Source organism: Stenella coeruleoalba, assembly GCF_951394435.1.
Source record: "Stenella coeruleoalba genome assembly, chromosome: 19".
NCBI classification, from domain to species: Eukaryota; Metazoa; Chordata; class Mammalia; order Artiodactyla; family Delphinidae; genus Stenella; species Stenella coeruleoalba.
Window position 1 is genome coordinate 3417129 of NC_137165.1, and position 19665 is coordinate 3436793.

The 19665-nt window shown below is 43.8% G+C and overlaps 1 protein-coding gene across 3 annotated transcripts; it reads left to right on the forward strand.

Annotated features, from left to right (window-relative positions):
• Nucleotides 1–1293: 1293 nt before the first annotated feature.
• Nucleotides 1294–18929, forward strand: LOC307177097 (Golgi apparatus membrane protein TVP23 homolog B). Of its 3 annotated transcripts, XR_013824973.1 has the most exons (8): nt 1294–1464; nt 4497–4579; nt 5762–5906; nt 9837–9926; nt 11350–11481; nt 15908–16036; nt 17413–17542; nt 18663–18792. XR_013824973.1 is itself a non-coding variant. In XM_079903879.1 (7 exons), exons 1-7 carry the CDS (start codon nt 1453–1455, stop codon nt 17437–17439), a joined length of 618 nt encoding a protein of 205 aa, XP_079760005.1. In that variant the 5' UTR covers nt 1294–1452; the 3' UTR covers nt 17440–18929. The 3 variants fall into 3 exon arrangements, 2 of the variants coding, with proteins under 2 accessions (XP_079760005.1, XP_079760006.1); XM_079903879.1 differs by having other exon boundaries at nt 17413–18929; XM_079903880.1 differs by lacking the exons at nt 1294–1464; nt 18663–18792 and adding an exon at nt 1836–1852 and having other exon boundaries at nt 17413–17540.
• The last annotated feature ends 736 nt before the right edge of the window (nt 18930–19665 follow it).

Below are 19665 nucleotides of genomic sequence, written 5' to 3' on the forward strand. Positions count from 1 at the left end.
CATTTTTCCTCCTCAGGGCTAACTCCTATGGAAGAGAATTAGGCACATTCATCCTTTCTACATTAATATCATGTGTGTTGAGGTTGCTACTTAAGCCTGCTGAGGTTGGTGTCAGGGGCCAGGCAGGTGATTTAGATGTGAGCAGCCCAGCATAGGGGCTGTGGCCCATCAAAGAGCTCAAGCCCCATGTGAAGGGGGTAGCTCCTACTCAGTAGCTCAGCATGGCGTAGGATGGAAACCCTTGAAGCAGAATGCAGAACAAAACAACAAAACACCAACCCCACAAAACTCCACAACCCACACACTGAGTGGGCCACCAAAACCCTGGCATGGGTAGGCTAGATGCACAGGCCACCTGTTCCCAGCCTTCGCTTTCACCTCCAGGTGCAGGAATACCATCATTTGCCAAGCTTTCTCTCCCTGGAGAATTTTTTCTCCATTCTTAGGAAATCAGGTTTAAAGTAGCACTGGCAAATAGCCATGTAAAAATTGTGATTTGAATGGAAAGAATCCCTTCAATTAAGGAAACGTGCTTCTACACATTATTCCATGAGCCTTCCAACAGCAGTTTGACAGCACGCTGGGCAGATAGGATATTGTTATAATCACAGTTTCAAAGATGACATGAAGTCCCTGAATTTCAGCTCCTTCAAGGGGCAAGATCACAATATTCGCGGCTAAACTTAAAACCGTGATAAGAATAACATCTACTGAGTAGGTATGGACCCTGGAAGGGAAGGACACATAGATGTTAGCTAGATAATTGGTTAAGTGGAGTAGACGGGCTCAAACCCAGGGGGCTCAGACTCCGGGGCCCACGCTCTCAGCCTCTCTCCTTACTGTTTCCCAGGTCTACCTTCCTCCCTTAATAAGACCCGCCATATTTAGGGTCCTCCTGCCTAGTTCTTCTTAATAACATTTACCCCTTCGCAGGAGGACATTTATTTCTTCAACTGCTTCCACTATTTAAGGTACAAAAGTAATCCTGTACGGAATTACACGTCATCGTAAAACACTCAAACGAAATGAAAACTGGAATCATGTCCCTGACCCCCACCCCTGCCCTCAGGACATCCACACTAGAGGAATGACACTCTGTAGGCGGCAGCAACATCTCCAGGCAACAAACCATGAAGTCCCTAAAGCAGCATCTTTTACGTTCCTCTCCTGCTTGGACCTGCCCGTGCCCCAACCTGAGTCCTGGCTTCTCGCCCCGCCCCGCCCACTCTCTAGCCCCGCCCACTCTCTAGCCCCGCCCGTATCCTCCCACTCCGAATCGCCCCGCCCCCACTTGCTACGCCCCTGAGGGCCCGGAAGCGGAAGTGGGGTCGGGTTGCCGCTGTTACTCCGGCTCCTCCAGGCGCGTAGTGACCCCGCCTCGTCTGTTCTGGTCCCCGGCCCGCGGCTGCGGCGCTGACGTGGCTCCCGGAAGTGGGGCTGGCGTGGGCCGCCATGTTGCAGCAGGTGAGGGGCTGTTGGCGCGGAGAGAGGGCCGCGGCGGCTGGACAGGGCCTGCAGGGCCTGAGGGGCGCGTGCTGAGCGTCCGGGGCCGCTGCCGGAGCCCGAGGAGGAGCGGGTGGGCGGCGGGCGGGGCCGGGGTCCGGGCTGCGCTGAGGGCCGGCGCGGGTGTGAGAGGCGCGGGGTCGCGCCCGGGCGGCCGCGGAGACGCCGTGTGTGGCCGGGCGAGGGGAGGGGGGCCGCCACCCCGCACGTGGGATTAGGGGACCCCCCCCCCCGGCCTTGCGTTCAAGTTTGTGCTGTTACAGCAGCGTTGGAGGTGGCTGGTCCACTCCCGTGACTGCATCTGCCCCTCCGAGCTAATTACAGCCCTCACGTGTAGGACCAGAGATTAGTAAGAATCATTTCGTAGTTTCTTCCTATTTTTAAAAAAGTTACACTTTTAGTTAGCGTTTGTAGGCGTCTTTTCCTCTTGAGGGGTTACTGTGGCCCAAGCACTGTGCTAGGCCCCGGGGAAGGGCTGCGAATCGCACAGACGATTTCCTGCCCTGAATCGGAGGGAGGATTGGAGGGTGCCGGCAGTGGGGAGGCAAGATAAGTTAAAGACTGAAGGTAGTTTTCACAGGGCTGTCACAGAGCCAGGGTGATGTGATAGCAGGTGTCTGCGAATAGGACGCCCTCGGGATTTAGTGTCGGAAAGGACCGCTCCGGGGAGGTGACCTGAGTGGGGAAAATCCGGTGATGGTCTGCACCTGCGCCCCGGCTGAAGGAGGCTGGAGAAAAACAACAGCACTGACTGTTCCCACTTAAGCGTGTGGCCAGGCACCTGAAGCGAGCCCTTAGGGCCGCCAGGCAGTCGTCACCCTGCCCCCTCCGTAGCCCCCTCTCCCTCCCACCTAGGCTGCTCTCGAGGGCTTCTCCCTCAAACCTTCAGCGTTTCTTCCTTATCTGCTCTCAGCCCCTAGCCTTGCTGCTTGTTTCACTGAGAAGGTGGAAGCCATCGGTGTCCGCACCGCCTGCCATCTCCAGCTTTCCTCAATCTCCTGTTTACTCTGCCTTTGTTTTATGTAACTGCACTGTCTGTGCTGCGTTTTTTTTTTGATATGGGCCATTTTTAAAGCCTTTATCGAATTTGTGCGAAAACAGTATTGCTTCTTCTTTTTTTTTTTTTTAATGTTTTGGTTTTTTGGTCACGAGGCATGTGGGATCTTAGCTCCCTGACCAGGGATCGAACCCACACCCCCTGCACTGGAAGGCGAAGTCGTAACCACTGGACAGCCAGGGAAGTCCCGGTGCTGCCTTCTTAAGTCGAGCCCTCTCCTTGTGCACTGGTTTCCATCCCCTCTTGCCTAAATAAAGTACCCCCAGAGAATTCTAGCCTGTCGCCAAGGTGGAGACCACTGGTCTCATAGATGTGAATCCATTTTACATTTTCTAGCTTCAGCTGTTCCTCCACTCTTCCACCTTCATTTACTATGAGGGCTTTCTCCATACGTACTCTGTGTGTTCCCACTTCTGTGCCTGTGAACAGATACCTAGTCAAGGGGCCAGAGGGAGGCCCAGCGGGTGAACTCTCCTGGAAGCCTCCCCACAGCCCGTCCCTCCATCTGCTCCTGTTTGCGCTCAGGTTACTTCTGGCACTGACCACAGTCTGCCACGTGTCGTAGGTGATTGCTTCTTTGTTTATTAGCTCATGCCTTCCACGAATACTGTAGCACCTGGCCTGGTGCTCGGCTAGACACTAGGATTTATTACAATGCAGGGACGGAACTTGCCCTCCGGTAGCTTGGAGTCTAGGAGGAGGTAGGAGGAGTAGACTTCCAGTAAGACTATCCCGAGATAATTGTTCAAGCGGAGATTTGCCCAGGTGCTGTGGGGACGTGGGAGGGGGGATGCCTGGGGATTTCAGGGCAAGTTTCTCAGCCGTTGCAGTATTTGAGCTGAAAGTTGGAAGATGATTTGGCGTTTGCCTGATGGTCCGCTTCATAGGGGATGGGGAAGGGAAGAGCTTCTGGGTAGAGAAAACATGAAGGGCAGAAAGGTGGGAGGGCCCGAAGTGTTTTCCCAGAGCAGGTAGTAACAGCGTTGCTGCAGTACTCAGTGGGAGGGGGCGTTGTCGGGAGGTGGGCACGGCATCAGGTCCTGAGCTGTCGCGAGCTCTGGTTTGCTGTGCCTGAGGGATTTAAGTCTTATCCTGTACAGGGAGGGGCGCCACTGAACAGTTTGGGCAGGGGGGTGACATGGTATGCTCTCCATTTAGGGAGATACTCCGGGTAATGAGGGGCTGGAGTAGAGCGGGGGTGAGACCAGAGATGGCAGGTGAGTGGGGAGGGGCTGGCACTGTGAAGGTGTGAAGCATGACTGAGGCTGCAGGTGAGTTGCAGTGAGCTGAGGTGCGAACCACTTAGAGACCTGAGGTTGAGGAGGGAAGGGAAGTAGAGGACAGAAGGGAGATTCAGCATCAGGACTTTAAAACATCTCTTCACGCTGTAAAGGACACCTGAAGAAGCTTGTATGCTGATGAGAAAGATCCACCAGAAAGACCTGAAGATACAGGAAACTGTAAATAAAGGGGAAGAGTGATGGAACACGCCCCCAAGGAGGCCGGAAGAGAAGGGATTCTGACTACAAGTAGCTGGTTTAGCCTTGGAGAAAAAGGGACAGAGTTGAGAGAAGGGGTCAGGAAAACAGGGCTGCAGTCAGATGGTTTTGTGGAGGAGCCAGAGACAGTTTATCTCGGCAGCCTCAGCCTGCTCTGACCTGGGAGCCACCTGAGGGTGGCTGCATGGAGTTTGCGCTTGGCAGCTTCTTGGGTGGGATGGAGACGGCAGGTGCTTGGGTTGCCGTGTGGGGTTTGGCCAGGTGATCAGGGTTGGGGGAGGGAACTGACCTCGCCCCTTCCCTAGGCTGTGAGTTCCAGGTGGCCGTGACCGTGTCCTACCGTCATCTTCCGTATTGACTAGCGTGCTGCCTTGCATGTAGTAGGCATGCAATACGGAGTTTCATTCTGCTTCATGAATATTTGCTTTTCCTATCAGGACAGTAATGATGACATTGAAGATGTCTCACTGTTTGATGCAGAAGAGGAGACAACTGGTAGATCAAAAAAATCTAAAATCAGGTACGACGATAAGTTACAAGACTCGGGTTAGTGTCTGGTGCTGTTCTGTCCATCGCCTGGTGCCAGCGACGGGCTTCGGGGCAGAGTGGTTGTGATGTGCTGGTGAATATTTTGTATTGCTGCTTTGCTCTTTAGTCTGATATGAGGTGACATCTCACGTTTTCCCTGGGAATAATTGACTTATGGCATTTTACTCAATACTGAGTTTTCAAATCTGCAAATCCAATTTTTTGAACACTGGTGTTTTTAATTCTGACTTTTGTACCAAGAATGCACCATTTCTTTAGATAGTTTCTGTAGATATATTACATTTTGATTTATTATGCAAATTTCAGAATTGTGTCTTTTGTATCAACTAATGTGAGAATATCAAGCCAAATATCTTTCTATTCCAACCTTAGTTATTGCTAAAGAAATTCACTTGATGAAATCAAATTCTACCTGAACCTTGAGAACATCTCTAAGTGAGAGATGCCCGTCACAAAAGACCATGTATTATATGATTTTGTTTATGTCCAGAATAGGCAAATCTATAGGGACAAGAAGTACATTAGTGGTTGCCTAGGACTGGAGAGGGGTGGGATTGGGGTCAGTGGGGGGGTGACCGCCCATGGGTATAGGCTTTATGTTTGGGGTCATGAAAAAGTTCTAAAATTGATGGTGTGATAATTGCACAATTCTGTGAATATACCAAAAATCACTGAATTATACCCTTTAAATAGGGGAATTGTGTGGCGTGTGGATTATATCACAACTAAGCTGCTGTTAAAACAGCAACTATGCCTGGTGGTCACTTTGTCTTAACGCCTGAAGTGATTTCTGAGGGCCTAGAAATTCTTAGGGCATGATATTTAGACATGTGAAAATAGGAGTCAGTCCTAAGAGTGTAGTTTCCTAATTCCTCTAAGCTTGGTAAAGTTTCTTGTTATATATTTTGTGAAAGTATATAATCAATGAGTTGTTAAAGTCACGTTTATATAGTGTATTTTCTGTGACAGCAGGGCCTAGTCAAATAATGGGACTTATGAAAAAAGAGAGGTAGGCGGTTTGCTTCTTCCTCAAGTCATCTTTTATTTTGGCAAGACTCTGCATGGTTCTGCTTTGGCTGAAACATTTTCATCTACATCTGCAGTACCTGTTGTAAATGTAATTGCATATCTTTTATTATGTTTTGGTTTTCAGACACCCAGTGGCATCATTTTTCCATTTATTCTTTCGAGTCAGTGCAATTATAGTCTATCTTCTCTGTGAATTGTTCAGCAGCAGCTTTATTGCCTGTATGGTGACAATTATCTTGTTGTTGTCATGTGACTTTTGGGCAGTCAAGGTAGGTTTGATTGTTTTTATTTTAAAATCGTATTTATATGATGAGATTGAATGACGTGTAAACAGTAAAAAAAAAAAAATGACACTTAACATTTCCGATCGGTGTTAATTTATCTTTTTGTTATCTTAGGCCTCACCTGTGTCAAAGTGCCAGTTGTGGCAGATCATGTGTAGGTTTACTGACTTGTCTGTGCTTTACGTTAACCTATGTCAGCTTTAAAGTTAAACAAATAAAAATGTGACCAGCAGCTACAGACTAAACATATTGCTTCTAATCCTCACCACTGGTTTTGCTTCAGGGTCACCTCCGGCTATGCCGTGTATGATTTCTAGATAAGACCCCAGGGTAGTTTGTCCACCATTACAAGTACCGCCCATTACAAAGGCTCCTGTTTGAGCTTGAGGGCAGTGTTTCTCAGCCAGGGCCAGTTTTGCCCTCCAGGGGGACGTTCGTTTGTCAGTATCTGAAGACATCTTTGGTTGTCACAACTGGGGGTGGGGGAAGTGTGCTATTGGTATCACACAGGTAGAGGCCAGGGATGCTGCTAAATATCTTAAGGTGCACACACAGGGCAGCCCCCCACGTCAGGGAATCATCCGGCCCAAAATGTGGTTAGTGCTGAGGCTGAGGGATCCTGTTGTAGGGGATAGAAAAGAGTGTAAGAAATGGTTCAAACTCAGAGGCAGTGGTAGGTAGAGGGATGGATGGATGGAGAGATAGGTATATAGATAGAGGGGCATGTGATAAAGTAACTATGGTAAAATATTAAATGTAGACACTAGGTGATAGGTATTCACTGTAAAACTTGACTTTTCTGTGTGTTTGGAAATTTTCATAATAAAATAGTAGGGGGAAAAATTGAAGGCAAAAAAAAAAGGCAAAAGCTACTTTTGGAATTTGAGGTATGTATATTGATTCAAAAACCAGTAAGATGTTACAGGTCTGCTCATGTCCACCAACGCAGCCATTTTTAGATCTTTTGATTGTTACAGATATCAGAAGTGGTTGGCTTGGTGGTGGCCAGTTTCCATAGGCCACAAAATGCTGAGAGTAAAGATTACAAAGGTCTGTTTCCTGTAGTCTTTTCTTTTGTACAGTCTTCTTTGCCTTGTATTTCTTTGAATTTCTTCTGTTGCTTTATGCTCTAAAGTGTTTACTGTATCCAGGTCACAGTTTCGTTTTGAGGAACATTTCTTTTTGTTGTTCATGTAATTTCTGCTTAGCCAAATAGAACACCACCTTCAGTCAGTCTTCCTGGTAATTTCCAAAAATTATATAATTAGATCCTTGTGGGTTTAGAGTTTTAAAAAATGTGGCCAGAGGGAGTTCCCTGGCGGCCTAGTGGTTAGGATTCCGGGCTTTCACTCCATAGCCTGGGTTCAGTCCCTAGTCAGGGAACTGAGATACCGGGATGCAAGCCGCAGCATGACCAAATTAAAAAAAAAAAAAAAAAAAAATGTGGCCAGAAAGTATATTTTCTGATAACATTTTTTTTTTTTAAAACAAGGGCTTAAAAAATACCCTTTCATCTGTGGCAGAATTACTTACAGATATGCAGACAATTGAGATATGAAATTAAGAAGTCAAGAATGGGGAAATTATTAAATGGACTTGGGGAAGGGGGTGTGCAGGGTTCTGAATGTAGTTAGAACAGCAGTGTGTCGTAGTTGTAAATCTCAAGGCAGTTGTCAAAAGAAGAGATAATTATTAAAAAAATAAGAGATAAATAAGATAAAGTTATTTAAAAAATGAAAAGAACTTAAATGTTATAACCTATATGGGGCTTTTGTCTTATTCTTTATTTTGAGAAATATAGTAAAAAAAAGAATAAATAGTTGTTTTCAAATTTTTATGGTAACTATTAGTAAAATTTAAAACATTGTGTGTCTTCCACAACATTGGAGAAGACAGGAGCAACTAAAACATCAAGAGAAGGAGAGCAAAGCAAGCGTCCAGGAACCTGAAATATCATAGGGCAGAGTGCAAGGGGATGGGAGCAGTAGCACATTAGTTACAGCTGTAGATATAATTTGATTAAACCCTCTTTTTAAAGATAAAAATTCTTAGATTTGGTCAAAAATCAAAGTCCAACCCAAAAGATCTAACTATAATTGTAACATTAGAAAAAGTAAAGGCAAAGATAACATAAGACCAATTCAAACAAAAAGAAACTTGACGTTATATTATTATCAGACAAAGCAGAAATGAGAGTAAGACAGCATTCAGTGGAACAAGAAAGGTCAGTTGATGAGTCACAGTGAGGATCATTCACAGAAAGACATCACATCAAACTATAGTGAAAAACTACTAGAAACACTAGAGAAGATGGAGGAACACTTGTGATAGAAGTCTAACAAACCATTGTCTCTGCAGATCAGAGCAACCAAAAATACGTAAGATTTGAAGGATCTGAATGAAATAACAAGGTCACTTCCATAGCAGTATTTGGAAATCTGTATGTAGAGGCATAATACCTTCTTGTTCAGTTCCTGTGGAACATTTACAAAAGTTGACTAAATATCACTATGAAGAAAATCCAAAGAAATTGCCCAAAGCAGCTACATTTTCTAGTCCAGTACCACAGAACTGGAGACTAATAAAAAAAAAATGGTTGTCAAAATTGGGATTTTTAAAAAGAGCCATTCTGCTAAATATCTTGGCGCAAAAAGGAAATAAAAACTGTAAATATAGATTATTTATACCTTAATGATAATGGACATCTACATTCAAACTTTTGAAATGTGTCTAAAGCTGAATTCAGAGGAAAAACAATAGACAAAAGGCTTTTATTAGAGGTCTAGAAGTTTCAAAAACAAAAATAATAAGCTTGAGAGAAATTCGGAAAATAAACTAATAATGACAAAAACAAAGTAAAGAATTGGAAAATGGGAAAATGGAGGAGTTTGAGACTATTCGAAGAGCTGTTATTTGAAAGTGCCACTACAATAGACTTCTGGCTGTTCTCGGTCTTCTTTGCCAGCTCTTCTCTTTTGCTTAGCCTTTGATTGGTAGCGTTTCTACAAAATGAAGTTTGGTCTCTAAGGCTCCTCCTCTTCTTCTCTTCTGTATTCATTTCATTATGTTAGGAAAGCTATCAAAGCAATTTGTTACATTAGTAAGAGGGAAGGAGCTTGGTGCATTTCAAGTACTGAATGAAGGTCAGTGCGTATAACCATAGTCTTCGTTTGGACTGCTGTACAGAATACCAGAGACTGGGTGGCTTACGAACAATAGGAATTTATTTTTCCAAGTCCTGGAGGCTGGAAATCCAAGGTCAGGGTGCCAGCATGGTCGGCCTCTGGTGAGGGCCCTCCTCGGGTTCCAGACTGTTGATGTCTCGTTGTATCCTCACATGACTGAGAGCAGAGAGAGGGTGAAAGCTGTCTCTTGACTCTTATGAGGACACTAATCCCATTCACAAAGGCTCCGCCCGCATGGCCTCATCTAATCCTAATCACCTCCCAGAGGCCCCCTCTTGATACCATCACTTGGTGATGGAGTGGGGGCAGAGTTTCAACCCATGAATTTGGGGGGACACAGTATTCAGTCCATAACCTTTTTTAGAGATACATAGTTATAAAGTATATGTAGCTGTGGTCAGGATATATAGGAAAAAGTAGGTCCCAGGAGCTAAAGAGCAAGGGGTTTAGAAACACATTAGGGAACTGGAGAAAGGACAAGAGTTCGCGAGGGAAAAGAAGGGTAATGTTTATGGGTGTGCTGACCCTGTCACCTCTGCCCCCGTGGGGCCTGCCATGGCATTTTATTTACTCTTTTGTCCAGGCCTGGTACGTAGTGGTCTTTAATTGGATATCATGGCGGGAAAGCTGATGATTTCTTGTTTGTGAACTGTTACACTAAGATATGATGTTATGGTAGACCTGTAAATAATGTTTTTAAAATGTGTGTGCATATATTAATCTTTACCAGAATGTCACAGGTAGACTAATGGTTGGCCTGCGCTGGTGGAATCATATTGATGAAGATGGAAAAAGCCATTGGGTGTTTGAGTCCAGGAAGGTAAACTGCCTTTGTTTTGTTTTTTGTGGGTTTTTTTGAGCGTCATTCAAAAAATTATGTGTAGGGCTTCCCTGGTGGTGCAGTGGTTGAGAGTCCGCCTGCTGATGCAGGGGACATGGGTTCGTACCCCGGTCCGGGAAGATCCCACATGCCGCGGAGCGGCTGGGCCTGTGAGTCATGGCTGCTGATCCTGCGCGTCTGGAGCCTGTGCTCCGCAATGGGAGAGGCCACAACAGTGAGAGGCCTGCGTACTGAAAAAAAAAAAAAAAATAATGTGTAGATACATTTGAGTATTTAAGGGTCAATTACCTAAACACTTCAGATGCATCTACACATAAGGGACCGCCCCGGGTCGCTTGGCATGGTATAGCACAGAACCAGATGGCCTTCTAAACTTGCCTTGTGTTTCTCTTTAGTTCCGACTGGAAACAGGGCGTGTCCAGGAAAGAACCCTGAGAGGGCTTGGGCTCAGGGTTTATGCCGCGTGCTTAGCTGGCTCCCAGGGGCTGCTGCTGAAGGGTCTCTGTTTGGGGTCCCTGTGTGCCTTGCCTAGTGTAGCTCCCTCCAGTGGCTCCCTCTGTCCTTCCCCCCCGGGGTCCTCCTCCATTCGTACTCAGGAGGAAGAAAGAGGAGGTTTGCAGCTGGATAGAAAATCTGAGTTAAGCAGAGAGCAGTCTGTTCTTCAGGCTGTGCCTTCAGAAGCCCTAGGGGACCTTGCTCTGTTTTGGGTTAGCCTGCTTATCTGTAGTGGAAATCAGTTTGGGAGCCAGAGGACAAAACTCCTGGAGACAGCACCGATTAAATTGCTTGCTTCTGCTTGTTAGGGCCCTGACTAGGACTCCTCAGAAAGCAGCATTGTGCTCGGTGAGCCCATAGTCCTTTATATTATAAAATCTACCTTGGAAACCACTCGGCGCCCTTTTAAATTCCTGGGTGTTGCTGAGACATTCTGGTCATTGTCCGGAATCCCTTGACTGCATTTCTTCCTGTGGACCCTGATGGACCTTTTAGTCTCCAGGATGAACATAGCCTTGATTTCCTGAATCCTCACCTAAGAAGGCATCTTTCAAAGCTTGCTTATGAATAATCAGTATAAGTGCAAGAAGGATTGACTAGAAGCCTATCAGAGGCCACCCTTACTGTCTTGGGTGATGACAAACTGTCCACTCTGCCCTGAAAATGAAACATTCTCGATTTAAAACAAAGTATGTTAAGACCAGTTCCAAAAATTACAGTAGTGGTAGATCTACTGTTTTGCTTGAGGGAGATTGTGGGGCGGGGGGTAGGAGTTCTAACTTGGGATTTGGGTTGTCTGTATTCATTTATTTGAATTTGAGGGTAAGGGGTTTTTCATTAAAAATGTGAAACTTTTTGCTGATAAATACCACAGAACGTTGGTTATTAAATTCATGTTCTTTTGTAGGCCTCTCCTCAAGACAGTAAAACTGTTTCAGAGGCTGAATCAAGAATCTTCTGGTTAGGACTCATTGCCTGTCCGGTGCTGTGGGTGATATTTGCCTTTAGTGCCCTCTTCTCCTTCAGAGTGAAGTGGTTGGTGAGTATCAGTGTGGAGCTGTCAGTAGCCCGCTAAGGTGGCTGGTGGACAGTCATAATAAGCAGCACCTGTGTTAACATCAGGGACCCGTCTTGAGTAGGCAGCTTCATCATGTATTTCCCAAGTTTGGTTTCTCAGCTCTGCTTTTCTCTAAGTACAGAGAGCAGAGTCCCGTGAAAGACTCCATCTCACCAGTTCTCCAAGTGCTGAGCAGAATTTGATTTAGCCCATCTTTCAGTGATTACCACGTGTATCACATAATCTTGTCGGTCGGGGATGGTCAGTATACTCCAAACGTGCTTAGCTTGGTTGGAACTAACAGAGTGGTCTTTTCTGAAAATACTGGTAGGTAACCTGTTCTGGTTATCTACTGCAACAGTCATTTTATGATCTCTCACAGTTTCACTGGTTCAGAAGTTTGGGAAGGGCTTGTCTGGAAAGTTCTGGCTTGGGATCTTTTGTACTTGTGGTCAGACAGTGGCTGGGGGCCGCTGAGGCTTCTCCTCTTTATGGGGTCCCATGGCCTCTCAATGCGGTCTTTCCACATTGCTGGTTGGGGCTTCATTACAGTCTGGTGGCCTCATATGAGGCAGTTAGACTTGGAGGGTCACAGCTTACTTGGAGGGTCATAGCTCCAGTTGAGAGTGTTTTAGCTCACAAGCTGTATTACTTTGTACAGCTGTATTAGTTTTCTAGGGTTGCCATAACAAAGTATCACGGACTGGGTGGCTTAAACAACAGAAATTTATTTTCTCCCAATTCTGGAGGTCTGTCTCTGGCTTGTTGACTGTCTTCTCCCAGTGTCTTCATGTGGTCTTCCCTCTGTACATGTCTGTGTCCTAATCTCTTCTACTTATAAGGGCACCTATCATATTGGATTAGGGCCCACCCTAGTGACCTTATTTTTCCTTAATTCTTTAAAGACCCTGTTTCCAAATACAGTCACATTCTGGGGTCCTGGGATTATATATATTAAACATATACATTTTGGGGGAACAAAGTTCAGCCCATGACAACCACCTAGCCTCAGAAGTCACAGCATCACTTTTGGCACCCGTCCACATTCAGGAGAATGGAAATTAGGCTCTACAGCTTGATGGGGGAGTAAGAAGGTTCTAGAAGAGCATGTGGAGATACAATTGCCACCATGTTTGGAAAATATAATCTGTCACTTAGCCCAAACTGTGTGTCTTATTCTTTTAACAATTGATTTTATGTCACTTAATACATATTGGTGTCAGATGTATTTTGGCCTTAATTGTGTTTTTTTCTCCTGTTTTTAATATTTCCTTGTCTAGTTCGCTGTATAGGTTCTCTTTTCCTTTGTGCATACACGTACATAAATACTTTCCCTTTTGAGATTTGGAAGGTTTATTTTCTGTTTTTAGTTTTTTTAGTAGTTATCTGTATCACATAACCCTCTTTCATGCATTTCATGTATCATACCCTCTTTCATGAATTAAGAAATGTATTTAATGTCTTGATTTCCTGCTGTGAAAGATGTAAAGTTAACATTCATGCCTTCTCCCACCTTTCCTCCCTCCTTCCACTTCTGGATTTTTGTTGGTTGTAGTCTTACTTTAGTTATTTTAAGTAATATAGTTACTCCTGTTTATTGACTTAGAGACTGTTTAGAAAGGGAATGAAATAAACACTCTTATATTCCCTCCTTTGTTTCTTCCCTTTCTATGCCTGAGCTTTGTTTGTTCCAGTATTATTTTTGTTGTCAAGGTTTATAATAATTACCTTTTGAGACGATATTTGTTACTGGTTGTTCAGTCTTTGATCTACTTTTAAATAAATTGATTCAGTCCTTTTATTGCAGCTTCTCCTTTACCTCTTGGTTGGCTGAATTTCATTGTTGGGTGATTTTTTTCAAAAAACTTGTGGGTGTTATTTTCCTTTGGCTCTGTCATGTTTAAGAATATGAGCCTGTTGACTTTATTCTTGAATAAACTTTTCTTTTTTCTTTCTGAATAAACTCTTTATGCTTGAATAAATTCTTTATTTCTTCATTCTTGAAAAAAGATTCTTTATTCTTGAATAAAGAATTGGCTAAGTTAATATTCTTGGGTCACAACTTTTTTCTCTCACCATTTAGAAGACATTACTTCCTCATTTTCTAATATTAAATATTGTAGAGAAATCTGAGGCCTGGCTTACTTAACCTCCATGTAAGGGAGTGAATTATTTTTCTCCCTGGACAAATAATTTTTGTTAATCATTCTTGAAGTTTTAAAATAGCATACATAACCAGATTGTCTTTGTGTTTATCTTTCTGTGTTGCTTTTTCTGGAAACTGTGCCCCTCTAATATGCAGGCACAGGTTTTGCTTTGAATCAGGAAAATTATCTTCTGTTGTCTTTACATTTATTTATGTTCTGTGTTTTTGGTGTCTCTGATTCTGAGGTACCAGTTACCTCTGTGTTGGATCATTTTTATCTGTTCTCATCTACCATCTTAAATGCTTTCGTCTCTCATCTTTTCTTTTCTGGTTATTCACTCAGCACATCTTTTTAAAAGAGTCTGCCATACACCAGAGCTGTCCTGGGCGCTGGGGATATGAATAAGGGCCTGATAAACAAGATGACTGCTCCGATAGCACCACTTTCTAGTGGAGCAGAGTGTAGACAGACAGTAAATAAGGGTTGTTAGAAAGGTGACACACGGTAACGGAGTGGAGAGTGCCAGGGAGAGCGGAGTGGGCTGCTTTAGCAAGGGCTTCTCTGCGTTTCCTGAGCTCTGCCAGCTCCGTTTTCAACTCCTTCTAGTGTCTTGTCTTACCTTCATTCTCTTTGAATTCTTGTCTTTAGGTTCTTCTGTAGGGTGAGGAATGCTTCAGGAATGCTTTTATTTTGGTGGACTCTCTTTCTTTTTAGAATGATTCTTCGTCTGCCTTTTGCATACTGTGTTCCTTTCTTCTTTTTGTTTTTTGCTGTGGTTCTGCGTAGCTGCCTTTCCCTGTTCCCCTCCCCATTTTGCTCCTGTTTGCAGTGGCAGCTCTGTCCAGACCTTCTCTTTATGTTGGTTTCGTGTGGGTGAGTTCTCCTTGCCTGCCTTCCTTGTTGTCTGAGACACCTGGGCTCTGCTGTGAGCTGCGGTTTGGTCGCCTGAAGGCGCAGGTGTGAGGAGGGGACCGCAGCCCTGCCGCCGGCTGCTGCCGGCTGCCTCGGCTGGCTTGCTCGGGTTCCTTCCCTTACATAGTGGAGTTCTTGTTGCCTGTCGTGGTTCTGCCCTCCTGCTTTAGTTCGTTTGTGAGCCCTTGGAGCCTTCACCTCTCTCTGGGGAGGCAGCCCAGTCTTTCTCTGGCAGTGTTTCCCCTTCCCTAAAGCAGAGCAGGGAGAGGGGGGTGAAAGGTGGTTTGGGCTCCTGTTTTAAGACCACAGGGCAGGAAGGGGGCATCCCGTCCCTCAAGCTTCCCCACCCACTGTTCTCTGTGGTGATGGGCTTGATGACCGTTGGTCCTCCTGCCTACTCAGACCATTTGCTTATTCTAGAACAGGGCTTGGCAAACTGTGGCCTGCAGGCCAAATCTGGCCTTACGCCTGTTTTTGTAAAATTGTGTTGGAACACAGCCTTGCCTGTTTGTTTACATATTGCCTGTGGCTGCTCTGGGGCTAGAATGGCAGAGTTGAGTGTTTGCAGCAGAGACCATATGGCCTGCAGAGCCTAAAATATTTATTATCTGGCCCTTTACAGAAAAGCTTTGTAGAATATTTAACCGTGGGATCCCCTCATGTTGTTCTAATTAACTTTTCTTTAATAATATTTAAATAGTAGGCTTGCGTTTCTTTTTCTCAATCCTTAGCGGTCTTAGTGGGGTCACCTATAAGATTGTGGCCACAAGGAAGAAACAACTCTGCTGAAGTGCATTTCTTCCTAGTGCTGTGTCCCCCTCTGCGCCCTTCCCCCATCTCCTTGTCACAGAAGGCAAACCCCTGTTGGTTGCTACCTTGAGGCACCGGTTTGCTTTCTTAGAAGCCAGTTGTTGCCCACACAGTAGCATAGAGCAGAGACTCAGCTCTGTGTGCTTTCAGTGTGTTGAACTTGATCTATCTCTTGACCATTCTTTTGGAATTCTTAAGGAAACAGTTAACATTTGAGCCCCTTCTGAGTCTCATTTACTTTTTTTATATCTTTACTCACAGAACCATGGAAAATATTAGAGAATGAATGGTCCCCCTACTGCACCCCCGGGGCTGGCACAGAGCATGTGTGTTGATGGGTGCTTGTTGGGTGGTGCAGAGCGCGTATTGGACGGGTCTGCTCTGGGAGGGAGGGCGCACGGGAGTCTCACGGCCACAACCCCCCTTCACAGAGCTTCCTCTTCCTGCTCTTTCCCGAGACAGTCTCCGCGTTTTGTTTATGGCAGAGAGACGGTCAGTCAGTGTCAAGCCCGTAACTGTTGGTTATTCCCCTCTCCCAGGCGGTGGTTATCATGGGTGTGGTGCTACAAGGGGCCAACTTGTATGGCTACATCAGGTGCAAAGTGGGCAGCAGGAAGAATTTAACCAGCATGGCTACATCGTACCTTGGAAAGCAGTTTTTAAGACAAGTAAGTGTTTTCTGGATGTCAGGGTAATTTGGATGCGGTCAGTGACTAATGCAATGAAGATTTCTAACTCTTGGAGAGTTTAATTTCTATGAAGTACTTTAAAAAAAGTTTTTTAAAGGGACATACTTATTTAAGTACGACATGATGACGATAAAGTTATTTTAATTTCTCTTTGGAGGCTTTTAGGGCATTCCAGAAATGTATTGTCGATATCCTGAAATTATTTTAAAACCAGAGGGATAAATGTTCATTGATAATAACTTCTTTTTTTAATTAGATGAAGTTCAGTTGCTTTCCATTAGTTCCAGTGGCTCTAAATGAACAGTTTTGAAGCATGTATCAATATATTGTATGGTTTTAGGCTTTATAGTAAGAACAAGTTAGAAACATAATAAGACCGTATCGTTAAAGATTGCTTTAAAGTACTCGGTTTGGTTTTGAAGAATGTATAGGTTTTACTATAGTTCCTCGATATGAAGATTTAAATCGGAGTTTTCCACGGGGTAAGTGGTGTTCATAGGTAAATAGTAATTGGTAAAACCTTTGGGAAATTGATTAGGTCTTTGTATGAGTGATGTCTCGTGTTTGTGTTCATGCAGTAGGTTGGGCAGGTAACGTTATACAGGACACTTACGGGTTCTCAACCTTGGACATGCATCAGAATCTCCTGGAGGGCTAGAGCACAGATTGTGGGGTCCTACCCCCAAAGTTTCTTATTTAGTTGCCCTGGGGCCGGGTCTCATAGGTCGCGTGTTTGCAGGTTCCCAGGTGGTACTGATGTTGCTGGTTCAAGGATTACGTTTGTGACTAAAGCCCTGAGAGGCTAAGTGACTTCTCAGGAACATACAGAAACAAAGTGGTGCAAAGCTAGGGCTTAACCCAGCTCTCTTGAAATCCAGTGCCGTTTCCTGTACAGTTTCTCTTATATAAAAGTTAAGAGGTAGGGAAAATGAGGATTCTTGTAGGGACATGACTCTCCTCCTGAGGGTTTTTGCAGAGTCCCAGTATACCTTTGCTGGGTAAGGTCCACCTCATGGTAATTGTCAAGTGTGTGCTTAATAGGTTTTTTTTCCCTTACGATTACCAGCATTCAGGTGAAATTGAACCTTGAGCTGACATACATGGACAGGGTCAGTAGACTTACATGGCACTTGGTGATGCTCTGCTCAAATGCGAGTGACTTGCTGGACATCTGGGTGGACCCATTGCTGTACTTCTCTAGCATGACAGTAATTTTTAACGTAATTGGGCCATGGGATGCCAGGTAATGTAGTAGCTGGCTGTGCTGGCAGTTACGAAATGTTTTCCTAGTGCTTTAAATCTGGTATGTTAAGTCAAATAGCTTTGAGTGTTAAGGAGTTGTTTCTCTTTTGCAGACCACTGGAGACGATCAGACCTCCTGAAGAGAGTGAGGGAGTCTGCGTGTTCTTTCCTTTGGGAACAACTGAAGGGGGTCTTGACTCTGAACCTTTAGAACTCAGTACCTATTGCAAAGAGGAGTGTTGGGTTTGTTTTTCCATTTTAAAGTTTACTTTAAAAAAAAAAGGAAAAGTAGTTTTCATATTAAGTTTTTACTTTCTAGCATATGGGGCTTGAAGGTGTGGTGTAGCTAGAAACATTGTTAACATTTGGTTCATGGTGTACATATGTGTATGCACATAGTCGTGTAAGATCCATGTGTCTTAAATTAACAAAAGTGTTTGTGTTCATGCCCATATGGAATGGAGACCTTTGCATTTTGATCCACAGAACAAGAAGGATGTTCCTAGTCTATCTCAAAACTCTCTGTGTTTACATACTATTTCTGTAGATTATTTTAGATTTTGCTTCCATGGTAAGAGTGAGCACTTTGGCTTATATATAGAGTTAGAAATAATTGTTAATTTTACACTTAATATATACTTCATGATGAAACTTCTTATCCTAGGCGTTTACAGGCAGGTAAAAACCAAATTTGGGCTATTGGTGTTAACTAGTTTCTAAAATTTTGTTTATTTTTATTTGTAATGAGTCACGTACTTAAGGCCCAGTTAATATAAAAGGAATTTTCATAGTTTATGTTCATGGGATATGTAGGCATTGCTGCTGTTCTATTTATTTTGGGGGAAAGATAGCCAGATTTTACTTTGGAACCTTCCAGAAGCTCTTCAGTGGTCCTTGGCCTAATGAAATCTGTCTTTTACCACTAAAAGAGTATTATTCTTATGTCATAGTGAGAATAATCATTTCAATACTTGGCATTGTAAATGCCTAAAAGACGTTTTATTTTACGAATCTATTTTTTTTCTTGCTATAATGGGGATATTGTAAATCATGTATTTGTATTAATGGTATTTCTTAAAACTGTGTAACAATCCGCAAACTATTGTAGGCGTCTGTAAATTCTGTTGTAGGTACTGTAAATTTTCTTTCAATTGGCAGATAGATTATTTTCTGATTGTATTTATACATTGTTAAAAATTTTTGAAGATGTTTTGTTTAATTGAGTGTATCTTATTGGCGTGATAGCTTTGAAGGTGCATAACTTTATATTTGTATAAAACTCTACTGCTTACAAAGCACTTTGACACTCGTAATCTCATTTGATCCTCACGACAAGCCTGTTATGTGTGATGCTGGTTTATAGGTGACGAAACAGGACTTCAGGTTATTGACTGACTTGCCCAAGGAGACACTGATTACAGGAAGACCCATCAGGACATATTACTGATTTTAGAGGAAATATTTGTCTCTAAATGTCCTTTCCTTTCGTACGAATCATTAATTTACTAAGTCATTAATTTGGTAAGTGCTTGTTTCCCATTTTATTTATACTTGTCTGGTGAGGAAAGTGGATGCTGCATAAATGTTTTTATTTAACCTGAAAGATCTGGTGTCAGTCTGTAGAGCTGAGAGTCTCATGGGGGGGTTGCTCTTGAGGTAACTATTGTTATTTCAGGCTTCAATCCTACACCAAATATGAATTGAATTTTGGAATATGTACGTGGCAAGACCTACTGTTTATCCCCCAATATTCATTTTTCCCTTCTATTCATTTCCCACTTATTAGCCAGGACATGGCAACAAAGACAGTTTTTCCCAGATTTTCTTGCTGCACCTTGGCTATGCTTCCAGGAAGTATTCTTAGAAGACCGGCATGCGCGTCCCCTCCCCTTTTCACCCCTCTTAGCTGAAATGTAGACAGAATAGATGGCGCTTGAACAGCTGTCATGGACGATGGGGTGATAGCCTTATTTTTGAGAACAGCAGAGAAATAAGGTAGAGATTGAGTTCCCGCTGATGGGGCCAGCAGCCCTGAACTGCCTGTCTGAATTTTTAAGTGAGAAACAAACTTCTGTCTTGTTTTAAGTGTTATTGCTTTGGTTTTTCTGTTACTACAGCCTAAGTGAATTCTTATCAATACAGTATATTTTCAGCAGCCCCCACAATTGTTTCCATTAGTATAGTATTTGAGATTTAATAGTTCATCAAATACATATTTGCTCTTTTCTGTGAGTTAATTAAGCTAATATTATAGATTCTAACAAGTCCAGCTGTTCCAGATGCTGTTGCTGCATAAAAATTCACCCCAGAACTTATCAGTGTACAACAGTCATTTTCTTATGCTTACACAAGCTGTGGGCCAGGAA

Excerpts from the sequence above, each read along its gene's own strand:
- LOC307177097 (XM_079903879.1), top strand. Across the intron at positions 4,580-5,761 it reads TCAAAAAAATCTAAAATCAG|ACACCCAGTGGCATCATTTT; the intron begins GTACGACGATAA and ends TTTGGTTTTCAG. Across the intron at positions 5,907-9,836 it reads GTGACTTTTGGGCAGTCAAG|AATGTCACAGGTAGACTAAT; the intron begins GTAGGTTTGATT and ends AATCTTTACCAG.